The 24607-nt window shown below is 47.8% G+C and overlaps 8 protein-coding genes across 8 annotated transcripts; 4 read left to right on the forward strand and 4 right to left on the reverse strand.

Annotated features, from left to right (window-relative positions):
- Positions 1-455: 455 nt before the first annotated feature.
- On the reverse strand, positions 456-1883 carry EDB91DRAFT_555122 (Peroxin 13, N-terminal region-domain-containing protein). The gene is made up of 2 exons (XM_041327697.1): positions 622-1883; positions 456-565 (listed from the first exon to the last, which is right to left on the reverse strand). The coding sequence occupies exon 1, from the start codon at positions 1803-1805 to the stop codon at positions 642-644; it is 1164 nt and encodes a 387-aa protein (XP_041175222.1). The 5' UTR covers positions 1806-1883; the 3' UTR covers positions 456-565; positions 622-641.
- Positions 1884-3667: 1784 nt separating this feature from the next.
- Positions 3668-5867, reverse strand: EDB91DRAFT_1056217 (cytochrome P450; the record flags this gene model as incomplete). Its single annotated transcript, XM_041313988.1, is given in 12 exon segments — positions 3668-3965; positions 4016-4121; positions 4219-4267; positions 4281-4339; positions 4392-4581; positions 4635-4648; positions 4705-4819; positions 4868-4983; positions 5041-5192; positions 5244-5432; positions 5492-5621; positions 5672-5867. 12 exon segments carry the CDS (start codon positions 5865-5867, stop codon positions 3668-3670), a joined length of 1614 nt encoding a protein of 537 aa, XP_041175223.1.
- A 1364-nt stretch (positions 5868-7231) lies between these two features.
- EDB91DRAFT_1250438 (uncharacterized protein) lies at positions 7232-7737 on the forward strand (the record flags this gene model as incomplete). Its single annotated transcript, XM_041323223.1, has 3 exons — positions 7232-7259; positions 7303-7616; positions 7666-7737. 3 exons carry the CDS (start codon positions 7232-7234, stop codon positions 7735-7737), a joined length of 414 nt encoding a protein of 137 aa, XP_041175224.1.
- A 2373-nt stretch (positions 7738-10110) lies between these two features.
- EDB91DRAFT_1250439 (uncharacterized protein) lies at positions 10111-10713 on the reverse strand (the record flags this gene model as incomplete). Its single annotated transcript, XM_041323224.1, has 3 exons — positions 10111-10184; positions 10238-10412; positions 10486-10713. 3 exons carry the CDS (start codon positions 10711-10713, stop codon positions 10111-10113), a joined length of 477 nt encoding a protein of 158 aa, XP_041175225.1.
- A 2122-nt stretch (positions 10714-12835) lies between these two features.
- Positions 12836-13592, forward strand: EDB91DRAFT_1238212 (uncharacterized protein; the record flags this gene model as incomplete). The annotated part of the gene is made up of 3 exons (XM_041321686.1): positions 12836-12882; positions 12938-13158; positions 13183-13592. 3 exons carry the CDS (start codon positions 12836-12838, stop codon positions 13590-13592), a joined length of 678 nt encoding a protein of 225 aa, XP_041175226.1.
- A 301-nt stretch (positions 13593-13893) lies between these two features.
- On the forward strand, positions 13894-15769 carry EDB91DRAFT_1295211 (para-hydroxybenzoate-polyprenyltransferase). The gene is made up of 8 exons (XM_041324905.1): positions 13894-14242; positions 14306-14357; positions 14382-14425; positions 14483-14635; positions 14691-14808; positions 14868-14953; positions 15014-15147; positions 15194-15769. Exons 1-8 carry the CDS (start codon positions 14131-14133, stop codon positions 15509-15511), a joined length of 1017 nt encoding a protein of 338 aa, XP_041175227.1. The 5' UTR covers positions 13894-14130; the 3' UTR covers positions 15512-15769.
- Positions 15770-16079: 310 nt separating this feature from the next.
- On the forward strand, positions 16080-16920 carry EDB91DRAFT_1144271 (RNA polymerase I). The gene is made up of 4 exons (XM_041319137.1): positions 16080-16205; positions 16268-16515; positions 16571-16605; positions 16654-16920. The coding sequence occupies exons 1-4, from the start codon at positions 16121-16123 to the stop codon at positions 16760-16762; spliced, it is 477 nt and encodes a 158-aa protein (XP_041175228.1). The 5' UTR covers positions 16080-16120; the 3' UTR covers positions 16763-16920.
- A 5266-nt stretch (positions 16921-22186) lies between these two features.
- EDB91DRAFT_1295227 (uncharacterized protein) lies at positions 22187-23663 on the reverse strand (the record flags this gene model as incomplete). Its single annotated transcript, XM_041324906.1, has 3 exons — positions 23132-23663; positions 22694-22874; positions 22187-22630 (listed from the first exon to the last, which is right to left on the reverse strand). The coding sequence occupies exons 1-3, from the start codon at positions 23323-23325 to the stop codon at positions 22187-22189; spliced, it is 819 nt and encodes a 272-aa protein (XP_041175229.1). The 5' UTR covers positions 23326-23663.
- Between the last annotated feature and the right edge of the window lie 944 nt (positions 23664-24607).

A 24607-nucleotide genomic window follows, 5' to 3' on the forward strand; every position in this document is an offset into this window, starting at 1 on the left:
AAGCACCAACGAACCATGTATACGTTGATCCATGGGTTGGGAAATCTTGGCGCTAGCGGGGGGTATAGTGTATTGTCGATGTCAAGCCCAAGGACTGATCTGTGAGACGCTTCAGAGTGTGCGATATGTACCATGCGGATACAAATCTCACCTTCTTCAGCTGTTGGCATGACGGGTTAGGGTACGCAAATTATAATATGAACGAAATCGGATTATCTCGATTTTTGTGCCCGAAAATTACTAGCGGAAATAGCACGCAGTTGCTAGCGAAAGCGTTCGTGTTCAACGTTCAACTCCTGACTTATATGATACACGTTGCACCATAGGTTTTAGGGCTAAGGGGTTCCAAGTTCTGCCCCTGGCCAGACCAATAGAGTTGGATGGCATAACCGATACATACCGGAAATCGATCAGAATAGAACGCGTCGAAGCAATGACGTACAAAATTGTGTACCATTTGGTAATCTTCCGCACTTGTCGTACGGTTGGGTACGGCAAAGCTATGATAGTATCAGTGCCAGCCATGGTAGCCATCAAGTACAATTAGGGTGATGTGTCTTCATATCTGGGACACACAGTCAATCAAAAAGCAACGATCGAAATCCAAAAAAAAAACTGAACAGAAAGCCAATATCATATACTCAAACCACCTTCTTGCCCTCTTCAGCAGGGTTTCGTCGCTCGAGGACCTCAACCCACTTCTTCGGGAACCACCCTTCGCGGCCCTCGCGTGTCCGACCTTTCCACCACTCACTCTCCACCTCCAGCCGTGGGTCCACCTCCACACCGGTGCTGGGATCCAGCTTGCCCATGATGGCGACAATTTCATTCTCCTTGAGCGCAAGCTCGGATGGAGATGAAGGCGTGAATGGATATAGTGCGCGTGCAAATGTAAGAGTTGATGGGTCAAGGGGGCCCAACGGACCGGGGCCAATCTGGGCCTGCTGCTGTTGCACAGCACGCTCATTGAGAATTTTTATGAGCTTCATCATGGCATATGGAATGCCGAAAATAGCGAGTAAAAATATGATGATGGGTTTTCGGCTGGGCTTGACAGCAGGGGGACCCATCGGACCCTGAACGGGCTTGCCACTGACGAATTCTCTAAATTCGCCCTGTATAGAGCTTGTAGAACTCTGGCGCCCCGTGATGAGCTCCTTCATCCACCGTAAAAGACCGAACAGGCCTAATACACTTCCCAAGGCATTGCGGAGGTGGCTGAACTGCTCGATGACGCCGACCATTGCGAAAAATGAGCTATGCGTCGCCATGAATGTTGATTCGAGCATTTGCGCTACGCCCGAGAAGGTCTGGACGATGGAGTGGAGAAGGGAGAAGGTGTGTTGGGTTGTGGTTTCGAGGGTCTGTGTAAGGGAAGGATTGTTGGGATCCATACCAGGATACATGCCCGTCCCGCCCATTCCGCCCATTCCACCCATGCTGCCCATTCCACCCATGCCGCCATACATGCTATTCATGCCATAACCACCGTACCCACCGTACCCAGTACCGTAGGCGCTGCCCATTCCGCCATAACCACCGTACATACTCGAGCCGTATGGTGAGGTGTACGAGGACCCAAGGCGCGAATATGGCGAATATGGAGTATTGTAGGATGACTGCAAAGAATTATAGGGTGATGCGATAGATGTAGATGGGTTGGAGAACGCTGGGGGACGTGCAGGCACTGAAGGAGGTTCTGGTGAAGAGGAGCTCGTCGTAGCTGAGGGTAGCGTAGTAGGGATAGTTGCTGCTGGGGCTGCTGCTGCTGCGCCCCGCTCCCAAGGTTTAGGTGGTGAGGCCATCGCCGTTCTCACCGTCGATGCTAACGATGACAAGAGACAAGAATGCGTGTGAATCTGCGACACCGGCTAATGCCGGCTAATTAGTAATGACCCAAAATCACATTTTCGTATGAGGTGGTCTCTATAACTGGCCTACTGGCATTCCAAATTGCTGTTCACAATTCACGATTCAAGTAGCCATCATGACGGTGAAATCCACAAAAAGTTTAAACCATTTGGTTCGTGGCCAGCAACATGGATCGCCTGTGTTCACCGAATCAGCATGTCCCACCGCGCCAGCGCAGCGGTTGCCAGTCGGTTGTCTCCCGGTCATGACCTACGCATCCTTTAGGTAGTATGTTGGCTGCTGCGGTACGCGTAAGTAATACAACTATCCACATCTCAAAGTCTGACAGGACCTTTTGTTTCAGGGACTATCCCACAAACCCCACAAGTTCGTGCATCTTCTCCTTTGCGTTGCCTCACCAACATTTTTTTGCGGGAGCGGCTGGGGCAACGTTCTGCACAGAAATCATGGTAGACTAATTTTAGTCATTATGGCACTTGGGACTTGCACACGTTCTTGTAAGCTGCTTCTAATTATCTTCAGCATACCATCGCTGCTCACATGATCACATAGGCCTGGATTTATGCCTGGTTCACTCGTGCAGAGTGAGTAGAGCTTCGACTTGGTCCCTGCTTGAACATGAGACTTGGATCCATCAGCACAGCACTCACTGCTTGTCTCGGCCTCAACCAAGCATGCCGACGTACCGCGGTAGATGCTAATTTGACTACATGGCAGCCGCACGACCTGAGAATGGAATCTGCAATGCCAGTCGTGCCATGAGCTCACCATAATGATATCTGAACGTTGAACACTACATGCATTCGGTGCAAAACTCAATTAAGATTCCAGGATGTAGGTGCATTCTCTGTTTAAGTGTCTCACTTGATATTATTTGATATATGTATGCCTTTCAGAAAGTCAGCAGGACCGGTTGAAGACGATGCAAAAATGCACTGCTCAACTCGAGCACCGTCATCAAAAGTGGAAGCGTATCGAGAATGAAGTGAGCAATCGCTTTACTACTCCTTGTTAGTCAGGTCACAGATTTCTATTAGAACGTTGATTGACGCCAGGGAATATCAGGCCTGGGTTTAGGAACTAGCGCACCCTGTCGGAAAAGCTATCTTTGGCAGCGCTTGCAAGGTGAATGCGACCCTCTTTAGGGACAGATCCCGACAGAAGGTTCGTTTACTGCCGCTTACGAGGTCCTGGTACTTGTCAGGTGTCCGTTTGCGCCCATCTACCACTCGATAACCTTGTTATGACTAGATAATTTTTTGCTCGATGCATGCATGATATGCATCACACTCGACTGCGGGGCCACTTCGAATTGTAATGTTGTTGCGCACATGGTTTTTCGGTCTGAAAACCATATTATTATTATTATTATTATTATTATTATTGTTATTATTATTATTATTACTATTAAGACAACATCGATGACGTTGTATGTTCACGCCAAGTTCATGCAGGTAAGTTACATACCTTTCTGCTTTGAGAGTGTTGTCCATGAAACATTCGTCTTTAATTCAAGCAAATTCCAGGCAGGTCATCGTCCTGCATGTTAATCAATGGCCCTTGCTCGCTATCTGTCATACGCACAGCGTAGAGGTGCGCCTGTATCACTTCTGACGACGAAAGAGGGAATGCGAGTTGTCTGAACTTTGCGGACTTCCGTTGTTCGTACACGAACCTCACTGACAAAATAGGACACGGACAAAAACAAGGAATCTTACTCATTCATCAGTCCACGTCCGAGTCTGACTTACCACTAACGTACAAAACAAGAATGGCTGCGTTATATGGAGCATACTCACTGACCATCGACTAGATCAGCCTTCCACATCATTCGCATCTGCTCTTCCCTAGCTAAAGATATACTCCGTATGGAGCACGGAAAATCTTTAGGGTGGCTGTTGCGCGTCAGATCCTCTGAGATACATATAAGCAAAGAAAGAACCAACATCGCAAGACCACTCGTGAATTCCGGCTTGACGTCAATGTCCTTGCCATCCTCGTCTTTCGCGTTTGCGATCTCGACGGTTGACAAAATTGACACGACAGACGCCCATAAGGCGTTGTCCGCGAAGAAACGACCTGGACAAATTCTCCTGTAGGTGACATCAGCTACATTGTCCCAAATCAAAAAGAGATTATGAACCTTCCAAATCCAAAACTGAAATGACTGTATGTGGGCTCATCTTTCAACTCTCCGTCTGCAGTCAAGTGTCGACCAGGATCAAATGTGATGGGTTGTGATAAATTTCCTCGTCGTGACCCATCGCCCTGCGGGAGGAATTAGCCACTGCAAAGACCATGACGACGACAATGATCGTCTGATGCCTACCATGCATTCAACAATACCACGGTACCTATGAATCCGTTTGAGGAATATGATCAGTAGCAAGCGATGCTGATAGTAGAACACCTTTGGGAATGAAGAAGCCATTATAAAAATCATCGCATGAAGTTGCATGCGGAATGCCTAACGGATACATGTCAGATTGACTTCGCCGCTTTCCTTCCCTAGGGCTTACTGAGGGGTACAACGGGCTCCCATCTGAGGATTTCACGACAGATAGCCTCTATGTACGGGAGTGAATTCCTATCATGGAATGTTGGAATTCTGTCGCTTCCGCATACTGCATCAATTTCCGCTCTCGCGCGAGTCTGAACTTCCGGATAGAGAAGTAACGCCAGTAGCAACATGTTTATAGTTGATGAGGTCTGCAATTCCCAATTATAAGGACTTCTTCACGAGGAAAAGCGATCTATGTTACCGTTTCAGATCCGGCTGAAGAGTAAAGTGTTTACCGCCATGAGAATTTCAAGGATAATAAGATGCCTTACCAATGTATGCAGTTGCAGCAACCTCCTTCATCGACTGTTCATGGGCACGGACATGACTTTCGTCCCCCTGGCTTAGGAAGTCTGATACCATAGATGGACGGGCTACCCCCTCCGCCTGATAGAGAAATTAAACAGTTTTCCTCTCAGAGTTGAACGTACTCACCATTTGTTTTTTGACATATTCAAAGGGCTTTTCCATGACTTCCTTGACCAGTATACGGCACTCTGGGGCTTGCTTCTTGTACTTTCCACCTGGAATAAAGGACGGAAGCCGATTCACTGAAAAGTGTCATATTCAAATCCGATCCCGACACAATGCAACAATAAACTACTCACGAAAAGGGAAAAGCATCATTATGGCTGCTTTTTCAGGTGTTAGGACATGAGTGATTATCCTAATGACCTTCTGAACGGAGGTTACGAAGGGGTCATCTCTTGGCTTGGTCTCGTATCCATACGTGACTGCCATTACGAGGGACGCCGAAAGTCTATGCTCATATCAGAATCACAGCAGACAGTGATAATCGCTAGTCACAGACGTGTTGAGGTGTCCTTGCATATCTTTGGGGGCATCCAAAAGATTAGCAACGAGTTCGTGAGCCTTACGGAGATACAGATCCTGGTATGAATTCGATGCTTCGATACGCAGGACCTGATGGTAAAGTTTGCGGTGCATCCGAAATGTATCACCGTATGGCATGAGGGCAGTGTTGAATGACAATCCAAAACTGTTCTCTGTTGGTCAAATCATGGCACTCATTGATCAATCGACGTAATCCGGACGTACTACTCGTTCGTAGCGATGTGGGGACGGTCAGAATATATCGCCGAGCGTCTGTCCACAACGGTCCGTGCAACATGCTCGGAGTTGATTACGACGAAGTGTTGACCAAGGAAGCGCGTGTATACAATGTCACCTAAAATTCGAGACTGAGTTGCAAAGCATGATGAAGACAGATCAACCGACCATACTGCTTTCCCCACTTAGCGTAAGTTAACCATGGACGAGCTGTATCAATGTCAAGGGCATTTCCTACGAATGGCAGCAGGCGCGGTCCAGGTGGAAGTGGCATACCATTCGCCTTCCTTCGAGTGGTGCGCCATGCTTCTGCGATGGAGATTGCGCAGACGATGGCTAAGAAAACGATGTAGTTCTTGATCATAATGGATGATAAATGCACGTTCCAGAAAGCCCATCTTTATACTTACCTAGTCGTGACTGGTGCGCGCCACTGTGTCAAAGCGATATGCAGGTAAGTTCGATGCTAGTCTTTTTATGCGAGCTCGGGGGAATACTTGCCTAGTCGTGATTCAATTGGTATGCGCTGTTCTGTCAAAGCGATAGTATACAGGTGCGTTCCAAGCTAGTCTATTTGCGCGAGCTCAGCTCAGGGAGGCAGACCACGTCTTGCAAACCAAGTGTTCCGTATGCAGATATCTGCCTAATCTAGTGAGAATAGCCGGTCGTTTACATGAAAGCGTGTAAGTGATTCAGGATGAACGCTGAAATGAAACATTAAAGCACTAGGCCCTGGAGTTGTCCAGACCAGCAGAATCGGCATTTGCCGAAGAACCTATCGGACTATTTATCTTCCTGTAGTGCGTGCTGGACAGTCTACTAAGTGAGTTAGTATGGAACTTCAGACAGTCACTAGTCATTCATTATAATCTGGCCATAACTCATATACTTGTAATCACCTGCATGACCACTCGAGCTCAGCCCTGCACTCTCCTCTGGCCCACCTGTGTCCTCACTGCTCGGCGCCCAGCGGTCAACACCAATCCAACTATCAGTCTAATCTCCCCCAGGCAGACCTTAGACGAATGAAGACAGTCATTCCTTCTCTACTAAGATTCGGTTACCTTTTTGAAGGATTTTATGACTGGAAAAATTCTGCTCAATGCATCGCACTCGGGATAGTACTGGTCAATTGCTAGTTCGACATAGTGGTGTCGAAATATTGCAATGTGAAACGCCCGGTGATTTTTTTCTTCTGAAAACTGCTTATAAGTTGATTTCCATGCATATAGAGGCTGATGTCGATGATGTCGCGGTTTCATTTCACGTCAGTCCAGGGTATAAAATCTCGAAAGATTTCCTTTCGCCATCTAGCATTCTCTCACCACTCCGAGACTTTCCAGGTGATCTAGGCTCTGTTAGGTAAGGGACCTCTAATTCCTCAGCCGTTCCGCGACCCTCTACTGCCTTTCTTCTTCTCAACAAGCATCGCACCTCTCCGCACCTCTATGCCATCCTACTCCGATGGACCAAGACATGCCAAGTTTAATGGCGCCAACCAGTGCGACACCATGATATGTCGTTGGATCGGCCAGCACTGCGCTTCTCGAAGAGGAGGAAGACTGCTTTCTGTTATGCTTGTTCTCTACATTGATACAATGTGTATTATGTATGCGTCTGCTGCTGTGACCCCTGGCACCGCCAGTCTTCTGACACCTCTCGCTCTGCTCCTGACTCCGCTATCTCACTCTTGCTCCTGACCACTCCTATCTGATCTGTCCTGCTGGAATGTCCCGCCGGAACGCCCCGCTACATCGTCAGTTTAGCATTCTTATGTATACCACTCACCCTGTTTGTAGCCTTATTCTTACTGGCCCTTGGGGTTACGCCCGCCCAATTTGAACACGACGTTCTCGCAGATCCCGGCAATGACAAACTTTGGAGAGAAGTGCTCATCTCCCGAAATGCCATCTTGCGCAACGTCTCAGGCTCGCTATGCATCGCAACCTGGTGTTTACTGGAAATGAAACCAGTCTCTTCCATGGCCGATTGGCTGCAGCCAGTACCTTACGGGGCCTTCTTGTACTCTTCCACAACCGCATTCTTTGGTTTTATATCCGCATCATGGTTTGTACTCTGCATCTTGCTGATAGTCACAGCCGCTTCAGTACAGGTAGGTACTGTAGTCGTCCGCGTTTCTCAATCTGACTTCTTTCTTCCAGGAACAATCCCACCATCCACGCAAAATGTTGTGTTTTCTACTCAGCATTGATTACCCGATGTCTGTACGGTAGGGGCTGGACCGATGAGCCTGGTGGAATTGGTCAGTGCGGTCTGGGTGGGTGACAGTGGCATCCCTAAATTCTGCACAACGGTCGTGGTGGGACTAATTTCGCTCATCATGGTACTTAGGATTCGCACACTGTTCTCACGAGTTAATTAAGTATCTTGTCATCTTCAGCATCACGGGATATATAGGGTCAGCCTCATGCCTGTTTCAAACTTTCAGTCATGATACCTGTTCAGCCCCCTGCAGTGCAACAACCACCGGAACAAGCAGCCAGATTATCGTGAATGAACCGAATATCTAACCTCTATCTGGACAGGAGCACTTGTGTGCATGGCGAACTCACTCTCTTCACGTACACGAGCTGCATCGTTCCGAATCTCTACTACCGGACGGTCTGGACCGCACCTTTTTCTTCGTACCAGCTATTGTCTGGAACAATTAGCGATACGTCCGAGTCTGGGTTTTTTTGATCGAACTTCCTGAGGCTCATTGACCGAGCACGCGCTTCCCACTGCTTCTCATCCATTCCGGTCTTGTGCGTGCCGACAAGATTAGAAGCTGGAGCAGTATTTTCTAAGTTCTTCCATTTTATTTCGCGGATGTCGTATCACTGGTGATACTGTGCCGGCATGAAGCATTTCCATTTCTCTAGCAGCAATGAAGCGAGGTCGATCAGCTAGCGAGACGCCCTGCTTCTCCATAATATCACTGCGGTCTGAGCATGGATGTGGCAACTCAGCTCGGAGGGACTGACGTTATGGCGGCCGATAATAACGATTTTCTCAGTTCCTGAGCGAATGGCGACTAAAGGACCGTATTGGTCAATCCATCCTGCTATAGTGAGAAATGGGCTGTTTAGCGATGGAATTAGCATTGAAAGCGACGAGTGCAATGCACAAGTTTACTTGCGAGGGGGGAGGAAATACCCCCGAAGTCTCCAAGTAGGAGAGGAGGGTGGCATCTAAGCTATGAATGGCTCCTTGAGTACCGCCAATCCCACCCACACCTGAAGTCATTGACATTTCACATTTTAGGAGCTGACCGACGAAGAAAATGGGAGCGTGTTTCGGACATCGACAACCAGACCCCATGACACTCAGTCTCCCATAGAAGGAAGACGGTCGTTCCTTCTGATGAAGTACGACGATGTTAATGGGGATCGATAAGACAATTTTGCACCCACGTTGATCACACCGTACTTCAAGGCATGAGAGGGAAGACCTAGACGATGTGTAATGGCGTGTGATTCGACACCAACTTGATGCCATACTTGACCCGCGAGGGTTGGGCTGAGATATTAGGGTGAATCGGACAGTAGCGAGCACATATGGATCGATTATCGATTATCACCAGGACGTAACCCCATAAGATTCAGCAAGAGGAAGTAATAGTTAAACTGGAAGAAGTGGTCGCAGATACCCGCCGAGGAAGTAGCGAAGGGGTACGTGGTATTGCTAGAGGTTTTATGAAGCATGAAGTTCTATTTGTACGAAACGTCCGCTTCCTAGGACATAAATGGCCACAGCGGGAGATACTTACTTAATCTACGGGAATGAGCTGGCATACGTGATCCGAGGCGAGACGAACCTCAAGTGAGAAGGTAAACGGGCAGTCAAAATTATTCCCCCAGTTCACTTATGACTCTGCAGTGCATAATTGAATATAAGTCTTGTTTTTCCACCGTTATTTCACCGTGCTCACTCGGGAAGGGCCGACTGTATCGGCAGAAACCTTGCTTGTCATGCATGCTTGCGTACGGACCTGTGCGTCCCTTTGCATGAGAGACCGTGGCGTCGACGTTCATCTGTCTCATCATTGACGCCCTCCTCAACTGCATCGAATATCCACAGTTGACCATTACAAATGCAATTATTGGCGTACCATACACCAACACACGCCATTAATCCGTTCGCATGTCGCCCGTCGAAAAACCTTGGTGGGTGGAGATGCAGATGTCAGTCGCAGATCGACGGACCGATATCTTTTCAGACAGTAAGCCGATAGCGACCCAAACCTGTGCAAGAGAGAGTCGAGGTAAAAATAAAAGCAGAAGGCAGCCTGCTGAAGTGTGGCGCGAGCACTGCATGGTGCAGAGACAAGAAAGGCCACTGCCGTTGGCACAAAGTCCTGTTTCTAGCCCTGTGTTTGCGCTTCGCTTCGGGATAGAATATTAACGCACAAAATTGTGGACCGTTTGGTAATCTTCCGCGGTTGGGTACGGAAAAGCTATGATAATATCAGCGCCAGCCATGAAAGCCATCTATAGTTTTCAAGTACAATTAGGGTGATGTGTCTTCATATCTGGGACACACAGTCAATCAAAAAGCAACGATCGAAATCCAAAAAAAAAACTGAACAGAAAGCCAATATCATATACTCAAACCACCTTCTTGCCCTCTTCAGCAGGGTTTCGTCGCTCGAGGACCTCAACCCACTTCTTCGGGAACCACCCTTCGCGGCCCTCGCGTGTCCGACCTTTCCACCACTCACTCTCCACCTCCAACCGTGGGTCCACCTCCACACGGTGCTGGGATCCAGCTTGCCCATGATGGCGACGATTTCATTTTCCTTGAGCGCGAGCTCAGATGGAGATGGAAGCGTGAATGGATATAGTGCGCATGCAAACGTGAGGGTTGATGGGTCAAGGGGGCCCAACGGACGAGTACCAATCTGGGCCTGCTGTTGTTGCATAGCGCGCTCATTGAGAATTTTCATGAGCTTCATTCATGGCATATGGAATGCCGAAAATAACGAGTAAAAATATGATGATGGGTTTTCGGCTGGGCTTGACAGCAGGGGGACCCATCGGGCCCTGAACGGGCTTGCCGTTGATGAATTCTCCAAATCCGCCCTGTATAGAGTTCGTAGAACTTGGGCGCCCCGGGATGATTTTCTTCATCCACCGTAAAAGACCGAACAGGCCTAGTGCGCTCCCCGGTGCATTGCGGAGGTGGCTGAACTGCTCGACGACGCCGACCATTGCAAAAAATGAGCTATGCGTCGCCATGAATATCGACTCGAGCATTTGTGTTACGCCGGAGATGGTCTAGACGATGGAGTGGAGAAGGGAGAAGGTGTGTTGGGTTGTGGTTTCGAGGGTCGGTGTAAGGGAAGGATTGTTAGGATCCATACGCCCATTCCGCCCATTCAGGGCTTGCCGCCTTACATGCTAATCATGCCATTTCCACCGTACCCAGTGCCATAAGCGCTGCCCATTCTGCTATAACCACCATACTAGGACCCCCAGCGTGAATAAAACGAATCTGGTGTTTTGTAGGATGACTAAAAAGGGTGGTTGGAGAACGCTGGGGGACGTGCAGGCACTGAAGGAGGTCCTGATGAAGAGGAGCTCGTTGTTGTCGTCGTAGCGCGTGGTAGGGATGGTGGCTGCTGGGGCTGCTACGTACTACTGCGCCTCGCCCTCAAGGTTTAGGTGGTGTCACAGGCGTTCTCACAGTGCACACACAAGAATGCGTGTGAATCTACGGCTAATGCAGTTGATTGAGAACAGTGTAACCCGTTAGTACTCTATGTAAGACAATACAATCTAGTCTAGCAGTGGAGCATGTTGAAACCTGCAAGTACTAATGCTGAACTCATGCTGGCATGATCAGTAACAGAGACAATGTTAAACATACCATGATGAGTTGGTGATAAATTATGAGGGCCCGTATTGTTTGGGGGCCACTACTGGACAAAAATAAATTGAGACCTAATTGTACATAAGATACGACAGCACATGATGAATCACGGTGAATCACGATGTATGATAACCTAGGTGTAGTCAACAACTTACAAAGAAAAACAAATGCAGGAACCTTCACAGCCATGTCCTAGGACAAGTTAAACACATTTTTACGTATCCTGATCTTGATCTTAGTTTTACCTTTGGAAGATACCACTCTGTTTTTGGTTTGATCAGACTTCTTTTACTTTTGTCTTCCGCTTTGATTACGCACTCGACTTTGCACGTTACTGAGTCAATGGACGCTAGCACTAGCACTGATCACTGGCACCCGCCGCAAATACATGCGATACCAATCCAAACTATTCGCGCAGCTTACACCGAAATTGGCCAACGGGTCAATATTGCCCTTCGCACACAAGTCGGGGATGCTGCTCGCCTGGGGGCACAGCGAAATGAGTGTTTGAGATTACTGACACTAGTCAGACAGGCAAGTCATTATATGTCGCACCTTTACATCTTCTGACATATATGTACATATATGTAGCATGCAGATCTCTTCTCTGCTGAGGAGGGTACCACTATCGAGACTAGTGTTCATAGTATGATCAGTCACCTTGACGAGGCTACCCGACACTCATCCGATCCTGCCGAAACACCTCCTTTGACTGTTACTCGCATGGTGCGCACAGGAGGTCAAGGGCGACCAAGATATGAACTCGATCCCGCTGTTTTACAAGCTGCGCTACAACTTCGAGGGCCAACGGGTCTAGCATCTGTATTTGGTGTTGCACCTCGTACCATCCGGCGGCGTGCCCTTGAACATGGGTTGGTTCAGCTGGGGCCACCTGTGTTTGTTGACTATATAGCTGAAGATGGGTCAACTACTCGTATCTATACATCATCCACAGCCCCCACATCTGATCTATCTGATGAAGAATTGGATGAGATCACAGAGCAGGTACTCGAGCTTTTTCCAAATTTTGGGAGACAGATGCTCGATGGACATTTTCGCTTTCTTGGCCATCATGTGCCTCGAAGCCGCATTTTAGAGTCATATGCACGTGTTCACGGGGCACCTACCACAATGTTCGGGGCACGGAGGATCCAAAGGTGAGTCTACTCAGTTCCAGGACCGAACTCACTCTACCATCATGACGGTCAACATGGTTCGTGTATATACTTTCATGTAAAACTGCAGTATATCCTAAAGCATCACATAGCTCTAATTCACTATAGACTTGTAATTCATGCATTCGTAGATGGCTTCTCGCGATTTGTCACGGGCATACGTGTTAGCGACAATAACCGCGCTGACACAGTTCTCGACCTATTTCTGGACATCGTAGATGAACATGGTGTACCCAGCCATGTACGAGGTGACCATGGTACCGAGAATCTGCGTGTCGCGGAGTGGATGGAAAATCGTAGGGGTGTTGAACGAGGTTCATATATATGGGGGCGGTAAGTGTGCATTAAAAATCCACATGAGTATATTGCACTGACATTCAAATCACAGCAGTGTACACAACATTCGCATCGAACGTCTCTGGCGTGACGTGACCCAGGGCTTCGGGAGGAAATGGAAGCAATTCTTCCAGCTCCTGGAGGATCATCATGACCTGAAACCGAACCTGGATGCTCACGTCTGGCTACTGCATCATGTATTTCTTGATGCTGTGAATGATGATGCTTTTCAGTGGGCAGAAGCCTGGAATCATCATCGATTACGCATTCCGGGTGGAGGGCAGCGGAGCCCTTGAGATTTGTTCTTCTTCAGCATGATTCAGAATGGTGCCCGGGGCTATGATCCTACTTTGCTTCCAGGTGACAGTGAGGTTGGCGAGATACAGGAATATGGAATTGATTGGGAGGATTACGATGATGATGGCATTCGGAATCATCATGATGATGCGAACACTACTGATTCAGACGACCAGGCTCAAAACCCTTTCTTCACGCATCGACCTCAGCATCTCTCTGATATTCACGTTCCTGAAACATACAGCCCTTTGAGCTTTCAGCAAGTGGAACATTTGGATGATTACCTTGCAGGTCATCTGGACAATGGATCACAGAGCATGGACAGGCGAAGGTCACTTTGGGTAGATGCACTTAACTTCTGTGTCGATATGTTCAATGTCTCCTTACACTCAGATACAGATTCCACCTAATATTGATGTCGAGCACTGTAGGACACGCGCTAAGCCTTCACTCCCATTGAACTCGCAAGTGCAATCACTTAGTAAAATTAGCACTGTATGTTGTCTCCCTCCTGCTAATTGCGGGACCTGGGACATGTCCTCAATCAAATAGAGAAAGAGCCTTCTATGATAGAAATCACAGAGTCGCAGACGGGGGAGAGCTTCGAGTTGGTGAAGAGCTTAACAACCTCCCTGCCTTACGTCGAGGTTGTGTTGGACCAGGACAGAACATTTGGATATAGTGGGTTTGAAAAGATATGGGATGGATAAGGGTAGCACTTCCCTTTGCCTGCACGAGCGCAAACAAGCTAACTTCAGTTAGTATTACTCACATCGTTGGCACCCTTCGAGTGAGAGCACAGATCAAATTACTTACGTGTTAATAGCGCTCTAGGCTGCGGCTCATGTTAGTTTCGCTTCTATTACTACTCGTCGCACTGGTACCCTAGGTTTGTCATCGAGACTGTAAATCCCTGAGCGCTAATAAGTGTGGTGCTTTGAAACTAGCATGGCCATCATTAAACTAGCCCGGTTCTCCAGATTGTACGCAGGACGCTCTTTGATGAGGAACTCAACATCCAATATACCACGAGTTGGTGGACACACGTCCCAAACAGCCAGTCAAATTACTGGCATCCAGTCTTTATAAACAAAGTTATCGGGCCGTCATGTATCTGGGACAGCAGTTACTTCAACTGTACGGACAACCTGGGTCGACCGTCTTCCACCAAAAATGTGACCTTACCTTTACCTGACAAGAATCGACAAGCCGATTGGGACCCTGTTACTATTTTACCCATGCGGTGCATCCAGCGGCTTTGATGTCGTGCATGCTTCCTGCTCATCTTTGCCCCATCTAGCATGGTCCATAACCATGGCCTCATATGCCTTAGAGGCACCATTGACGACGCCTTTGACATATCTCGGCCTATTTGGCCTTGGAGCAATGGTCATGCATGGTGCAGGTTGCACCATCAATGACATGTGGGATAAAAATTTAGACAAAGCAGTAGGTAAGTAGAACACGCGTCGTCATCGCGTTTTCTTTGCGCCGACGCGTCATCGCAGAGAGAACACGAAGTAGACCACTTGCGAGAGGTGACATCAGCCAAAGACAGGCACTGGTGTTCTTAGCTGGGCAGTTGTCAGTGGGACTGGGAGTTTTGTTACAACTGAATTGGTACAGGTGTGCATCGTGTTTACTCTGGCTTAACGATCGCAGGCATTGACCTTTTCACTCATAAGCATTCTCCTCGGAGCTTCATCTCTGTCTTTGGTGACTGTATACCCGCTCATGAAAAGAATCACCTACTGGCCGCAAGCGGTACTAGGTATGTGGTAGTAGTTTCTATTGTGTCACACGAGTATTTATGTAAGTGATGATGCTACAGGACTCACTTATAATTGGGGAGCTTTGCTTGGCTGGTCTGCCGTAGCCGGAGCAGTCAACTGGAGTGTTTGTCTCCCTCTATACGCAGGTGGAGTCTGCTGGACTCTTGTATACGACAGTATATATGCGCATCAAGTGGGTGTTGCTGCACAATAAGCACTTTATGTTCTGACTCTCGCAGGACAAAGCAGACGACGTAAATGTCGGTATCCATTCAACCGCCCTGCTCTTTGGAGAGCAGACCTGCCCAATTCTTGGCGCGCTCTCGACATCAACCATCTCTCTCATTGGTCTTGCAGGTGTTCTCAACGCTCATGGAGCGCCTTTCTATCTTGGCCTCGGCCTCGGGGCTACCCAGCTCGCACGTGTTCTTTGGAGAACAGACTTTGAGAGTCGCCCGAGTTGCTGGGAAGGGTTCATTGGATGTGGTTGGTCTGGATTCTGGATATGGATGGGAGCTCTGGCAGATTATGCGGTCCTGATTTTGGGTCTTACATGATGGTTGTCATGTATACGTATAAATATGCTGAGTACATGGTATGCTCATCCTAGCCTCGGATCCTCTCCGATTCCTGAAAGAAGCTTTCATTCGGTCCGTCCTCAATGTCAATCCAGGTCCTTGACTTTGTGTTGGCAGGCTGAGCCAATCCAAGTGACAACGCGGCGTGTTACTCGTCAAAGCTGACATGCTTCAACTGCGCTGTCGTGTGACCCGCAACATGGGGTAGACACTGCGTTGCGCCCCCTTGTCTCTAATGGCAGACTTGCTTTTGAAGCAAAGCCACAGGCAATTGCTAGTCATCTATTATTCCTCACTTTCTAGCCCCAGCATTCGATGGCTGCCAGAGGCAAGGACTGATACATACCAGCAGCGCGAGCGACTGTCGATTTTACCAAGTTACTCCCTCCTTTCTACAGCTACATCTACGCCTTATTTTTTTCTCGTCAACTTTGTCCTTTATATACCAATATCTTATTTCATTGTTGAGATAGAAAATATTTGTAGCCGAGTTCAGGGGGTTACACACTTTTCTTTTTGGAAATTATTAAGTGGAGACGCACAACTGTGACTACTCGTCCAGGCTCTTTTCTTCACTACTTATTAGCCATGGCCTCAACCTCATCCAGTATTGTTTTCGACGACATCTTTACGACGGATGCCATCGACGAGGATGGCAAAAAATTCGACCGAGGTCCGGACTTGCCCATGCGCATCATTTTCTACCTGTGATTGACATGCGCTATGTAAAACCAGTGTCTCGGTTATACGCTCGTTCAAAGAACTATGACATGGACTTGACGCTTGACTATAATACCGAGCTCTTCCCTCTAGCCAACGGGGACAGTTTCACAATGGCCCTTGCTTCGTCACTGTCACGGGATGGTGGTGCACCTACTGCAGATGGCGAAGATGGCGAAGACAAAGACAGAGATGTATGGAGACCAGATGGTAAAGGAAGGAGAGGCTTGGAAGAAGATTATGACTATGTAATGTATGGGAAGGTGCGGTTCTGTTTGCCATCATCCAAGGGTTTGGACTTACTCATTCGTTCCACAGGTATATAAGTTTGATACTGGATCATCCGACATTGTGTAAGCTAATCGCATATTTGCTGTCTACCGTCTCACATCATTCTCTAGCACGGCCTACGCGTCATTCGGCGGACTATTGCTGTCAATAACTGGTTCATATCGACACTTAACCAATGTTGTTCTCGGCAACCCCATGTATGTACTACTCAGGAAATGATTGTTGTAGATTTTGTACCGCACAGCACGCATCCATTGTGACGCACGTCATGGGCAACAGTCATGTCCATTCATCGAACTAAATGCGTGACTCTACGTGGTGCACCTGTACGGAGGGGCAAGCGTCCCATCCTAATTGTGAAGTTGGCCACATCAGATTTGAAGGATGTAGTTGTCACTCAGCGAGTAATCAAGACAGACGTTGACATTTCGTCGTACTACAAGAGCGTCATAAGAGGTGTGAAAGCACGTATGGGAATGGAAATAGTGATTATCAATCATGGAGCTGGGAACGGGTAGCGAGAATGACGTGCAACTCTTACTGAGTTTTCACTTGCTGTCGCATATCCGCAAGCGAAAGCAGCACATTTTAGAGCCAGTGAAGGACGTGTACGAGCATTTGCGATAGCAGGAGCAACACGAGAGAAAGCACGGGCTGAACGGGCTGCAGCCATTGAGCAAGCTTAGGGTTAGGGTTAGGAGTTCGCACCTGCAAGGCGCCAACACTCATGAGGGCGCCCAAAGCAAGAACAAGTGTGGGTATTTCGATGGCTCTGGTGCCGTGAACAAGTTGTAAACGACGTCTGCCTGAGAGTGTGTTATTGCGAACTGCTTGCAGGAGTCCAGGAGAGTGTGTGAGGCAAAGCAAATTTGGGGGGGGGGGGCAAGTCGGAGAACTTGTACATCTCATAGTACTAGTACAACTTGCTACTCCTGAACCATTGGCGTCCGTGCCAGCTTCCAAGCCGCACTGTATGTATCGCCTCCAGTTTGGAGCTGAACAAGTTATACATTTATGGTGGATGTTTGGTTCATTTAATGTATATCCCTACCTTGACCAACCGGTAATTTCCAGATGTTCACGTGACCTGTTCCAGAACGGATCTCCTAATATGGGATGATGTCTGACGAGCTTCTCCCCGGAGACCTCCTTTCCATTGGTATTATGTCGTAGTCAATGACGGCAATGTGCATCCTGAGGTGTGTTATTAAATCTGCTCATATCTTAAAGGGATCACACGTCCCATCAGCGCTTGCAAATGAGTATGAGAATGGGACGCTTTACACGATCCATTACTTTGTGCACGAGATGTACCGCGATCACAACGTGAGGGCGATCATAGACGTGTGGTGTGAGGCACCTGTATTGATGACATGGAGGGAGCTTGCGGACTCAGCACTAACTGCAGAGGATCGGGAACAGAAGTGGGGAGGCGTAGATTATTGGTTTGTGATGGGTGAGTTGTCCAATCACAAAGTCCGAGTGATGTCCATGCGGTGGATCCAAATATGGTAGGTGAAACTGACATGGGAGACACTATGGACTTCCCATATCATATATTATCATTATCAGGATGCTGGAGATATTGAACACCCATTTTTTCCCCCTTCATCTTCCCTATCTCTCTATTGCTAATTTTCTCGATATAATGGCTTCTCAGCATCCAGCTCGATTTTCATGTATTTCATGCCCTGACTCTTGCGCCGAGTTCACACCCATGAACGATTCACCCAATTCAACGTGTTTTTGCCTGCACGCATATTCAGATCACCGTGTCACTCAGGCATTACCGACTAATCTTCCGCCGAAAGGTGGCTGTGTCACCTCCAATTGCCTCATGTTTCGGTTACAAGTGAGTTTTTGCGTTCTGCTGAGTTCCACGGCAAATTCCTCACATTTATGCTCAGAATCAAGGACCAATCACTGTGCAGAGCATCTGCATCTGTGGGAAGGGATGGCTGGCTCACGCCAATTTGCGTGTACCGAGTGTCCAGTATGTCTATATCTCCTACGTGCAGTACTCAATCTAATGCAACTCTCGAGAGCACCTGTTCAGGCTGTTGCCAGCTCGGATCAGCCTGCTGATGCATCCCACGAAGCTGCAGTGGATGCTTGGGCTCCACCACAAGATCCTGTAGCGGGGTCAACAAATGACCGACGGGTGGCATCCTACCGTACTCACCCACCCCGGCGCATGGGTGTAACTCCAAATGCCATCCCATTCGGGTTGATACCTGCTGGAGTTAATAATCGACCACCAGCGGCTTCCAACTCCACAACTCGCCGTCAGCAATCAAGGCCATTCCAGCTTGCCAACCAATCAGGCCGGCACAATACATCTTCCGACACTAGCATTGTATTCAAGGCGATTTTTATGCCGTATCCTGTGAGCATCATCTCTTACTTTCACGCTAGATTGAATCTCATTGAGATAATATTAGATTTCCTCTAGAACGCTTATGATAGAGTCTGATGAACCGCTTCCATCTCAGCTTAAACTGAGTCGACAAAAATTACCCGATCTCTATCAATGCCTCAATAGCTATCACCTCATCGTTGAAATGACGCTTACCGATTCTGCAACACTCAAGTATCTTGATGAACGCATTAATTCTCATTTCTCCCTTCATAATATTTCCTTCCCACCTTCACCCTATGTCAACACTCACCCAGGGAATGGCTCTCCCCAATACGAGAAACTCGGATGGAGTATTCTGGAGTTAGGCAAACTCAGCGTGGACCAGAATTCTACCCTTCTCAAGGTCGCAAGGTTAGCTTCTTGGGAGATTACAGCAAACACGCTGTCGTCGTTGATGAAGAAAACTGCCACCACGATGAAGAACCCCGTGGACAACACTCCACTTTTATTCATTGGTAAGAATGATCTCTCTGACCAGCGTTTTTCACACATTGACCTCCTTTAATCTCAGCACCTAGATTTGGGATGCTAAGGGGCCCCATTTCCTGTGAGCCAGCAGACACCCGCACTCACCTCTGCTTTGCTGCTCATGTTATGGATACATTCTTCACTGAGACTGTACCAGAGCCAAGCAGAGATCCGACGTGCTTCCATTCCTGCCCAGGGCAATCAGACGACTCATCTGACAACTCGTTCGATGATGAGGTGTGTCTCATTTCAATTGTCATCATACATCATCCTCATGTCAGTAGCTTCCTCTCTCAGTGTCTGAGCTTGCAGTCCGGCGTCAAGAGCTGCCAGTGCCACACACCATTCGTCCCACCCACTCCGCAACCTGTCTGCAGTCGTCCAATAGCTTAATAGGCACATCTTCATTGCGTTCCAATATCCTTCACACACGTTCACACGCACGGCGCCTTCTAAGCATGAGTGGTGCTCAACCTCGGGCTGCTACTAGCCCACCTCCTCCAGCTATCATCGACCTCACAAGGGACCACCCAGCATTCACTTCAGTTGTGGAGTGGCTTGATTATGCGCACACCCATGCACCAACAGAGTCAGAAACGGTGAATCACTGGAGATTATTCGCACCCAGTGTTAAATCTGCTGCATTGGCTCTGATTGCCTTCGTCGAAGCACAATGCAGCCGGGTGCCTCTCGATCTTTCCGATGCAAAGTTTGAAGGTGCCCAAGTGGGATATGGAGCTGCGAATGATGGTTTGCACATGAACATTTCGAGCTTGTTCATGTCGGACTGTACGTATATAGTGTAAGTCTGGTATTGGTTGAATACATCTTCGCTTGAAGCTTACAAACACTCTTAGCGGGCCTGGGGTTGGGTCAGGCATAGAACGTGCAGTTCTCTCTCAAGCCATTAGTATGGTCTTTGGTGACCTCCGCATGTGGAGTGCAACCAACAATGAAGGGTATAAGTGCCCTTCGATTGTCCCCTTTGCTTCGGATACTAGCCGTCTTCATCGTTTTAAAGCCCACGGAATATTGTGTGCTCTTCACATTTTTCGTCTTGGTCAGCCCCCACTTCCATGCTCGCCATTCTTATTATGTCATGTGATCTGGGGATTTAACGACCTAATCGATCCTGCTTTTGTTGAGCTGTTGGCTCCTGAAACTGCCACGTCACTCGCAGCTCTGCCTCTTGATCCAATGCAGCCGTTAGATTTAGCAGTTGATGGCTCGCTTGCATCTTTGCTTGCCACGTATTCAAATATTCAAGTGCGTTGTGTAATCTTTGCTAACATAGATCAGTTAACTGACAATGATTGCTATAGCCGTCACAGCTCCCATCTGATATTTCGGCAGAGCAGCGTGAGGAGCTGGTTGGAGCAGTATATGCTACTGTACTCCTCGGCTGCCCTCCAGGAGCAGCACTCGACATGGTGAAAGACCTTGTCTATTTCTGCCGTGGATTTGACGTCGCCATCAGTGATGCAATACCTTCCTTTTGTGCTGTGAGTCGCTTGCAGAAAAAATAGACATGACTGATCAGGAGCTGATGTGTTTATTAGCTTATGCGTCCCTCTTCAAAAACCTTTCTCTCTTATCTGTACAACCAGCGCATCACGTCACCTGCTCAAGTGATCGACCGGCTAGCCTTTGAAGTCACCCTGGTTCCTGGACCCAGTGGTGATGATATTGACATTGTAGACATCGACACAGAAAATGCATTCATTCTCAAACTTACTCGTTATCTTCAGGGGAAAGGACACCCCAATCACCCCCTTATTGCTGAATATATCCCCGAGGATGATAGGATGCGCTCTGCAGATAGCGCAATCTTCAGGTGTGAGCAACTCTTGCTCACGGTATGTGGAAACCGCTGTCTTCCCTCTGATGCAGCGGACAAAATCACTGTGCGTTACCTTTAATACGTTCGTCAGTTCATAACTAACTTTGCTACTGCTCCAGTTTTGTTTCATCAAAAGTTTGCCAAAGAAGTATGCGCATACTAGGCCAGTCGGTGCTGACGAAGGCTGGGAGGTCTGTTTTCTAGTTTTTTCATGCACCTCCTGACTAAATGTCGATATGCAGCCTATATCCCCTCTGCAGGTCCAGAGCTGTACCTATCGAATCAACGTGCCAATTTCAGGGAATCTGATAACGGCATTAGCTGCAGAAGTCCCTGAAGATGACAACGTTGTGACACCATTTGATGTGTGGGTACACCTGTCGCTCTTCAGCTTCTCCAGTGATGGTCCCTCGCATTTCAACGCAGCTTGATGTTACTATCATAATGCATGATGTTAACCTGTACCGTCTGCATCATTCACTGACTGCATGATATTTCTATTTCTCTGCATTAATCTTGTTATGCTGACGCCACATGTCGTTACATGTCATCATTGTACTAATTTCATTATATCGCTGCACTGTCTCCTCACTGCACTAATTTCGTTATATCGCTGCACTGTCTCCTCGCTGCATTGTCTCCTCGCTGCACTAATTTCGTTATATCGCTGCACTGTCTCCTCACTGCATTGTCTCCTCGCTGCACTAATTTCGTTATATTGCTGCACTGTCTCAATGATCGCCATCCATTATTCCCTGCACCAATCGCATCGCACTTGCACTATGTTGTTATGTACTTATTTCCACTGCAGTTATCTCATGACGCATGCACCCTGTTCTTGCATGCCTGTACTGTCCAACTCGTTCATACAATAATCAAAAATTGATGCTATTACAGGTTACAAAATTTGTGTCCATTAATTAGCCAAGCTCAATGCGAGGTTTAGCTGTGCATGCGTCCATCGAAGTTCCAGGGCTCTATCACCAATGTACATAGCTGTATGGGTAGATGGAGAAGTGGCAAAGGTATCTAGTGAACGCCTCAGAGCACCCTGCCTGGAAGTAAGGGAAGGCATTCTCACAAGACAGAGGCGCAACTCTTCTGCCATCCTGATAACTTTCCGATGATTCGCAAACGTTCCCTCGACTGCACCTGTCCAAAGGATTACATCTTTTCGTGTGATACCCATAGAGGTAGCCATGGTTGCGCTGTCCATATCGAGGCCTAGTGCATCACAAACCCTCTGTACCATAAGGTAGCGAGCATATGCGGTGTAAGCTGATCCAAACATAGGCTGGGCAAGCAGTTGAGCACTCCGATGTTCGGCTGGGAAGTTTGCACTGAGATAACTAAAAGGATCCTTCAAGTACGATGATCATTTAGTCAGTACTGAACCATCAATAACAAGAGCCTGGGCACGTACTATCAATTCAGACCCATCCGAGACAACAGCTTCATGCCAGTACTCCAATGACGCTCGCAAGGATGCATACCACACCTCCTCTCCGAATTGAATAGAGGTGGAATTCGAGGCTGTCTTCACAGAAAACATGGATTCTGCCGAACGGTCAACATTGCTCCGGTTCATCTCAGAGTATACTAGCCTGAATGTCAGCAGTATAGATAAAAACACATAAGAGAACTCACTCACGTTGATCAACGGCGTAATGTCAGTCGCTGCCAAGCAACGTCAAGAAGAAAATCAAGGTAAGCCTGTGAATGAGCTAAAACGGGATTTCGTAGTCAAAACGGGATTTCGTAGGACTTCGTAGTCAAAAGTGAGGATGAAACCATTTGTTTGTTACGCTTTGGTCTTGACTTAGTCTACCAAATTGCCACTTCAGGATAAGACCTCGCTCACGGGGATTCACGGTGATTGATGTAAAGTTGAATTCTTAGCCAAAACCGTAATACATTTTCAAAGTCGTATGTTTTTGTCCAATACGGTCCCCCATAGTATTGGACAAAATTCCAGAGTTTTGCTTTGAGCTTGTCAAACTTGATTTCGACTTTGCTCTTACCGAATAAGGAAGGTGTGTCCTTCGACAGCGACATCGACCTTGACTTTGACTTTGACTTCTGCTTCCATAACTCTACTCTATGTGATTAATACAGCTTATGTTGAATTACAGCCAATTCCCCTCGAGAACGTGACTGTTAAGCCCAAGGATGTCGGCGTTATCGGTAATATCGCGTTTCGTCGCTGTTTCCCACGCTTGCTCGCTGTGTGCCACTAGTGGCACACGACGACGACGACCACACCAAGCACACTACGAAGCACAACGCAAGACAACTTCAACAGTTGCACAGCTTATTCGTATTGATTACAGCCATGGGTATCAATAAATTCCCCTTGAGACTATCGAGCTGCTCATGAAATACTTAATTAGGCTGATTTGCCTTGACTGCTGACGGTGACTTTGTGGAATTACATGGGCTATCAACAGCAGAAGCAGAAACAATGGGCATCGAGGACGGCAGTCCGACGTGTTGCCCGCCGTAAATGGAGGTGAAGAAAGGGAGGGTGATACTCCACCACTAAGCTTCGGAGCAGGATGGCCAAACCGAGCGTCGTAGGGGAAGAACTCGGTTTAAGAACAAGCAGACGTGAAAAATTGTCAGTAGCATATACATAAAATAAAATGAACAAAACCATCAGGCTTGTCGCCTCCAAGAGGCGTGTTGGACCAGGGATGTAATGGTTCGCTGCGGCGCCGAGGGACAACAAAACGAGAAAAAAAACTCACCAACCATCGTGCCGGCAGTTGTCCGTGGGTTCTGGGGGTGAGCGCACAGTGTCGTTGGGGCTTGGCATTGAGTGGATGCGGGGAACATGCGTGGTGACATAGTTATTGATTGTGCCGGCGATGTGGACGCTGGACTTTCTGCCGGCACTTGCCGAGGGTCAAGCTCAACACATCAAAATCAAAATCAAAACGTCATAGTAACGCGGAAGACACTCCAACACTAAGCTCAAGTCAAGTTTCGCAAAGCCAAAGCGAAAAAACAATTTGTCCAGTACGGTCCCTTATAATAAACAGTCATACCAGCAGTGAGCTCAGAAGGGAGTCAGATTCAGTTTCAAACGAGCAGTATACTGTATCATAGAAATTGCGCAGTCCAGCACCATTTGGGGGTACCAAGCATCGTAATAGGCGGGACCCTTTTGTTTGTCCAGCTCCACAAGTAAACAAAAGCGGTGAATGAACAAAAATGTATTCTGATATGAAAGTAACTGTAACCCCACTAACCCCAGTTATTTCGCGGTTAATTCCATGCAGGATGCACTAGTTATAACCTATTTGGTTATAATCCGGGTTAATAACAACACTGATTG

Source organism: Suillus paluster (genome assembly GCF_016628075.1).
Source record: "Suillus paluster strain FC165 chromosome Unknown EDB91scaffold_43, whole genome shotgun sequence".
NCBI classification, from domain to species: domain Eukaryota; kingdom Fungi; phylum Basidiomycota; class Agaricomycetes; order Boletales; family Suillaceae; genus Suillus; species Suillus paluster.

Excerpts from the sequence above, each read along its gene's own strand:
- EDB91DRAFT_555122 (XM_041327697.1), bottom strand. The coding sequence starts at position 1,805 with ATGGCCTCACCACCTAAACCTTGGGAGCGGGGCGCAGCAGCAGCAGCC.
- EDB91DRAFT_1295211 (XM_041324905.1), top strand. The coding sequence starts at position 14,131 with ATGGCCATCATTAAACTAGCCCGGTTCTCCAGATTGTACGCAGGACGC. Across the intron at positions 14,243-14,305 it reads ACACACGTCCCAAACAGCCA|CAGTTACTTCAACTGTACGG; the intron begins GTCAAATTACTG and ends TATCTGGGACAG. Across the intron at positions 14,809-14,867 it reads TTACAACTGAATTGGTACAG|CATTCTCCTCGGAGCTTCAT; the intron begins GTGTGCATCGTG and ends TTCACTCATAAG.
- EDB91DRAFT_1144271 (XM_041319137.1), top strand. The coding sequence starts at position 16,121 with ATGGCCTCAACCTCATCCAGTATTGTTTTCGACGACATCTTTACGACG. Across the intron at positions 16,206-16,267 it reads TGGCAAAAAATTCGACCGAG|TGTCTCGGTTATACGCTCGT; the intron begins GTCCGGACTTGC and ends ATGTAAAACCAG. Across the intron at positions 16,516-16,570 it reads ACTATGTAATGTATGGGAAG|GTATATAAGTTTGATACTGG; the intron begins GTGCGGTTCTGT and ends TTCGTTCCACAG.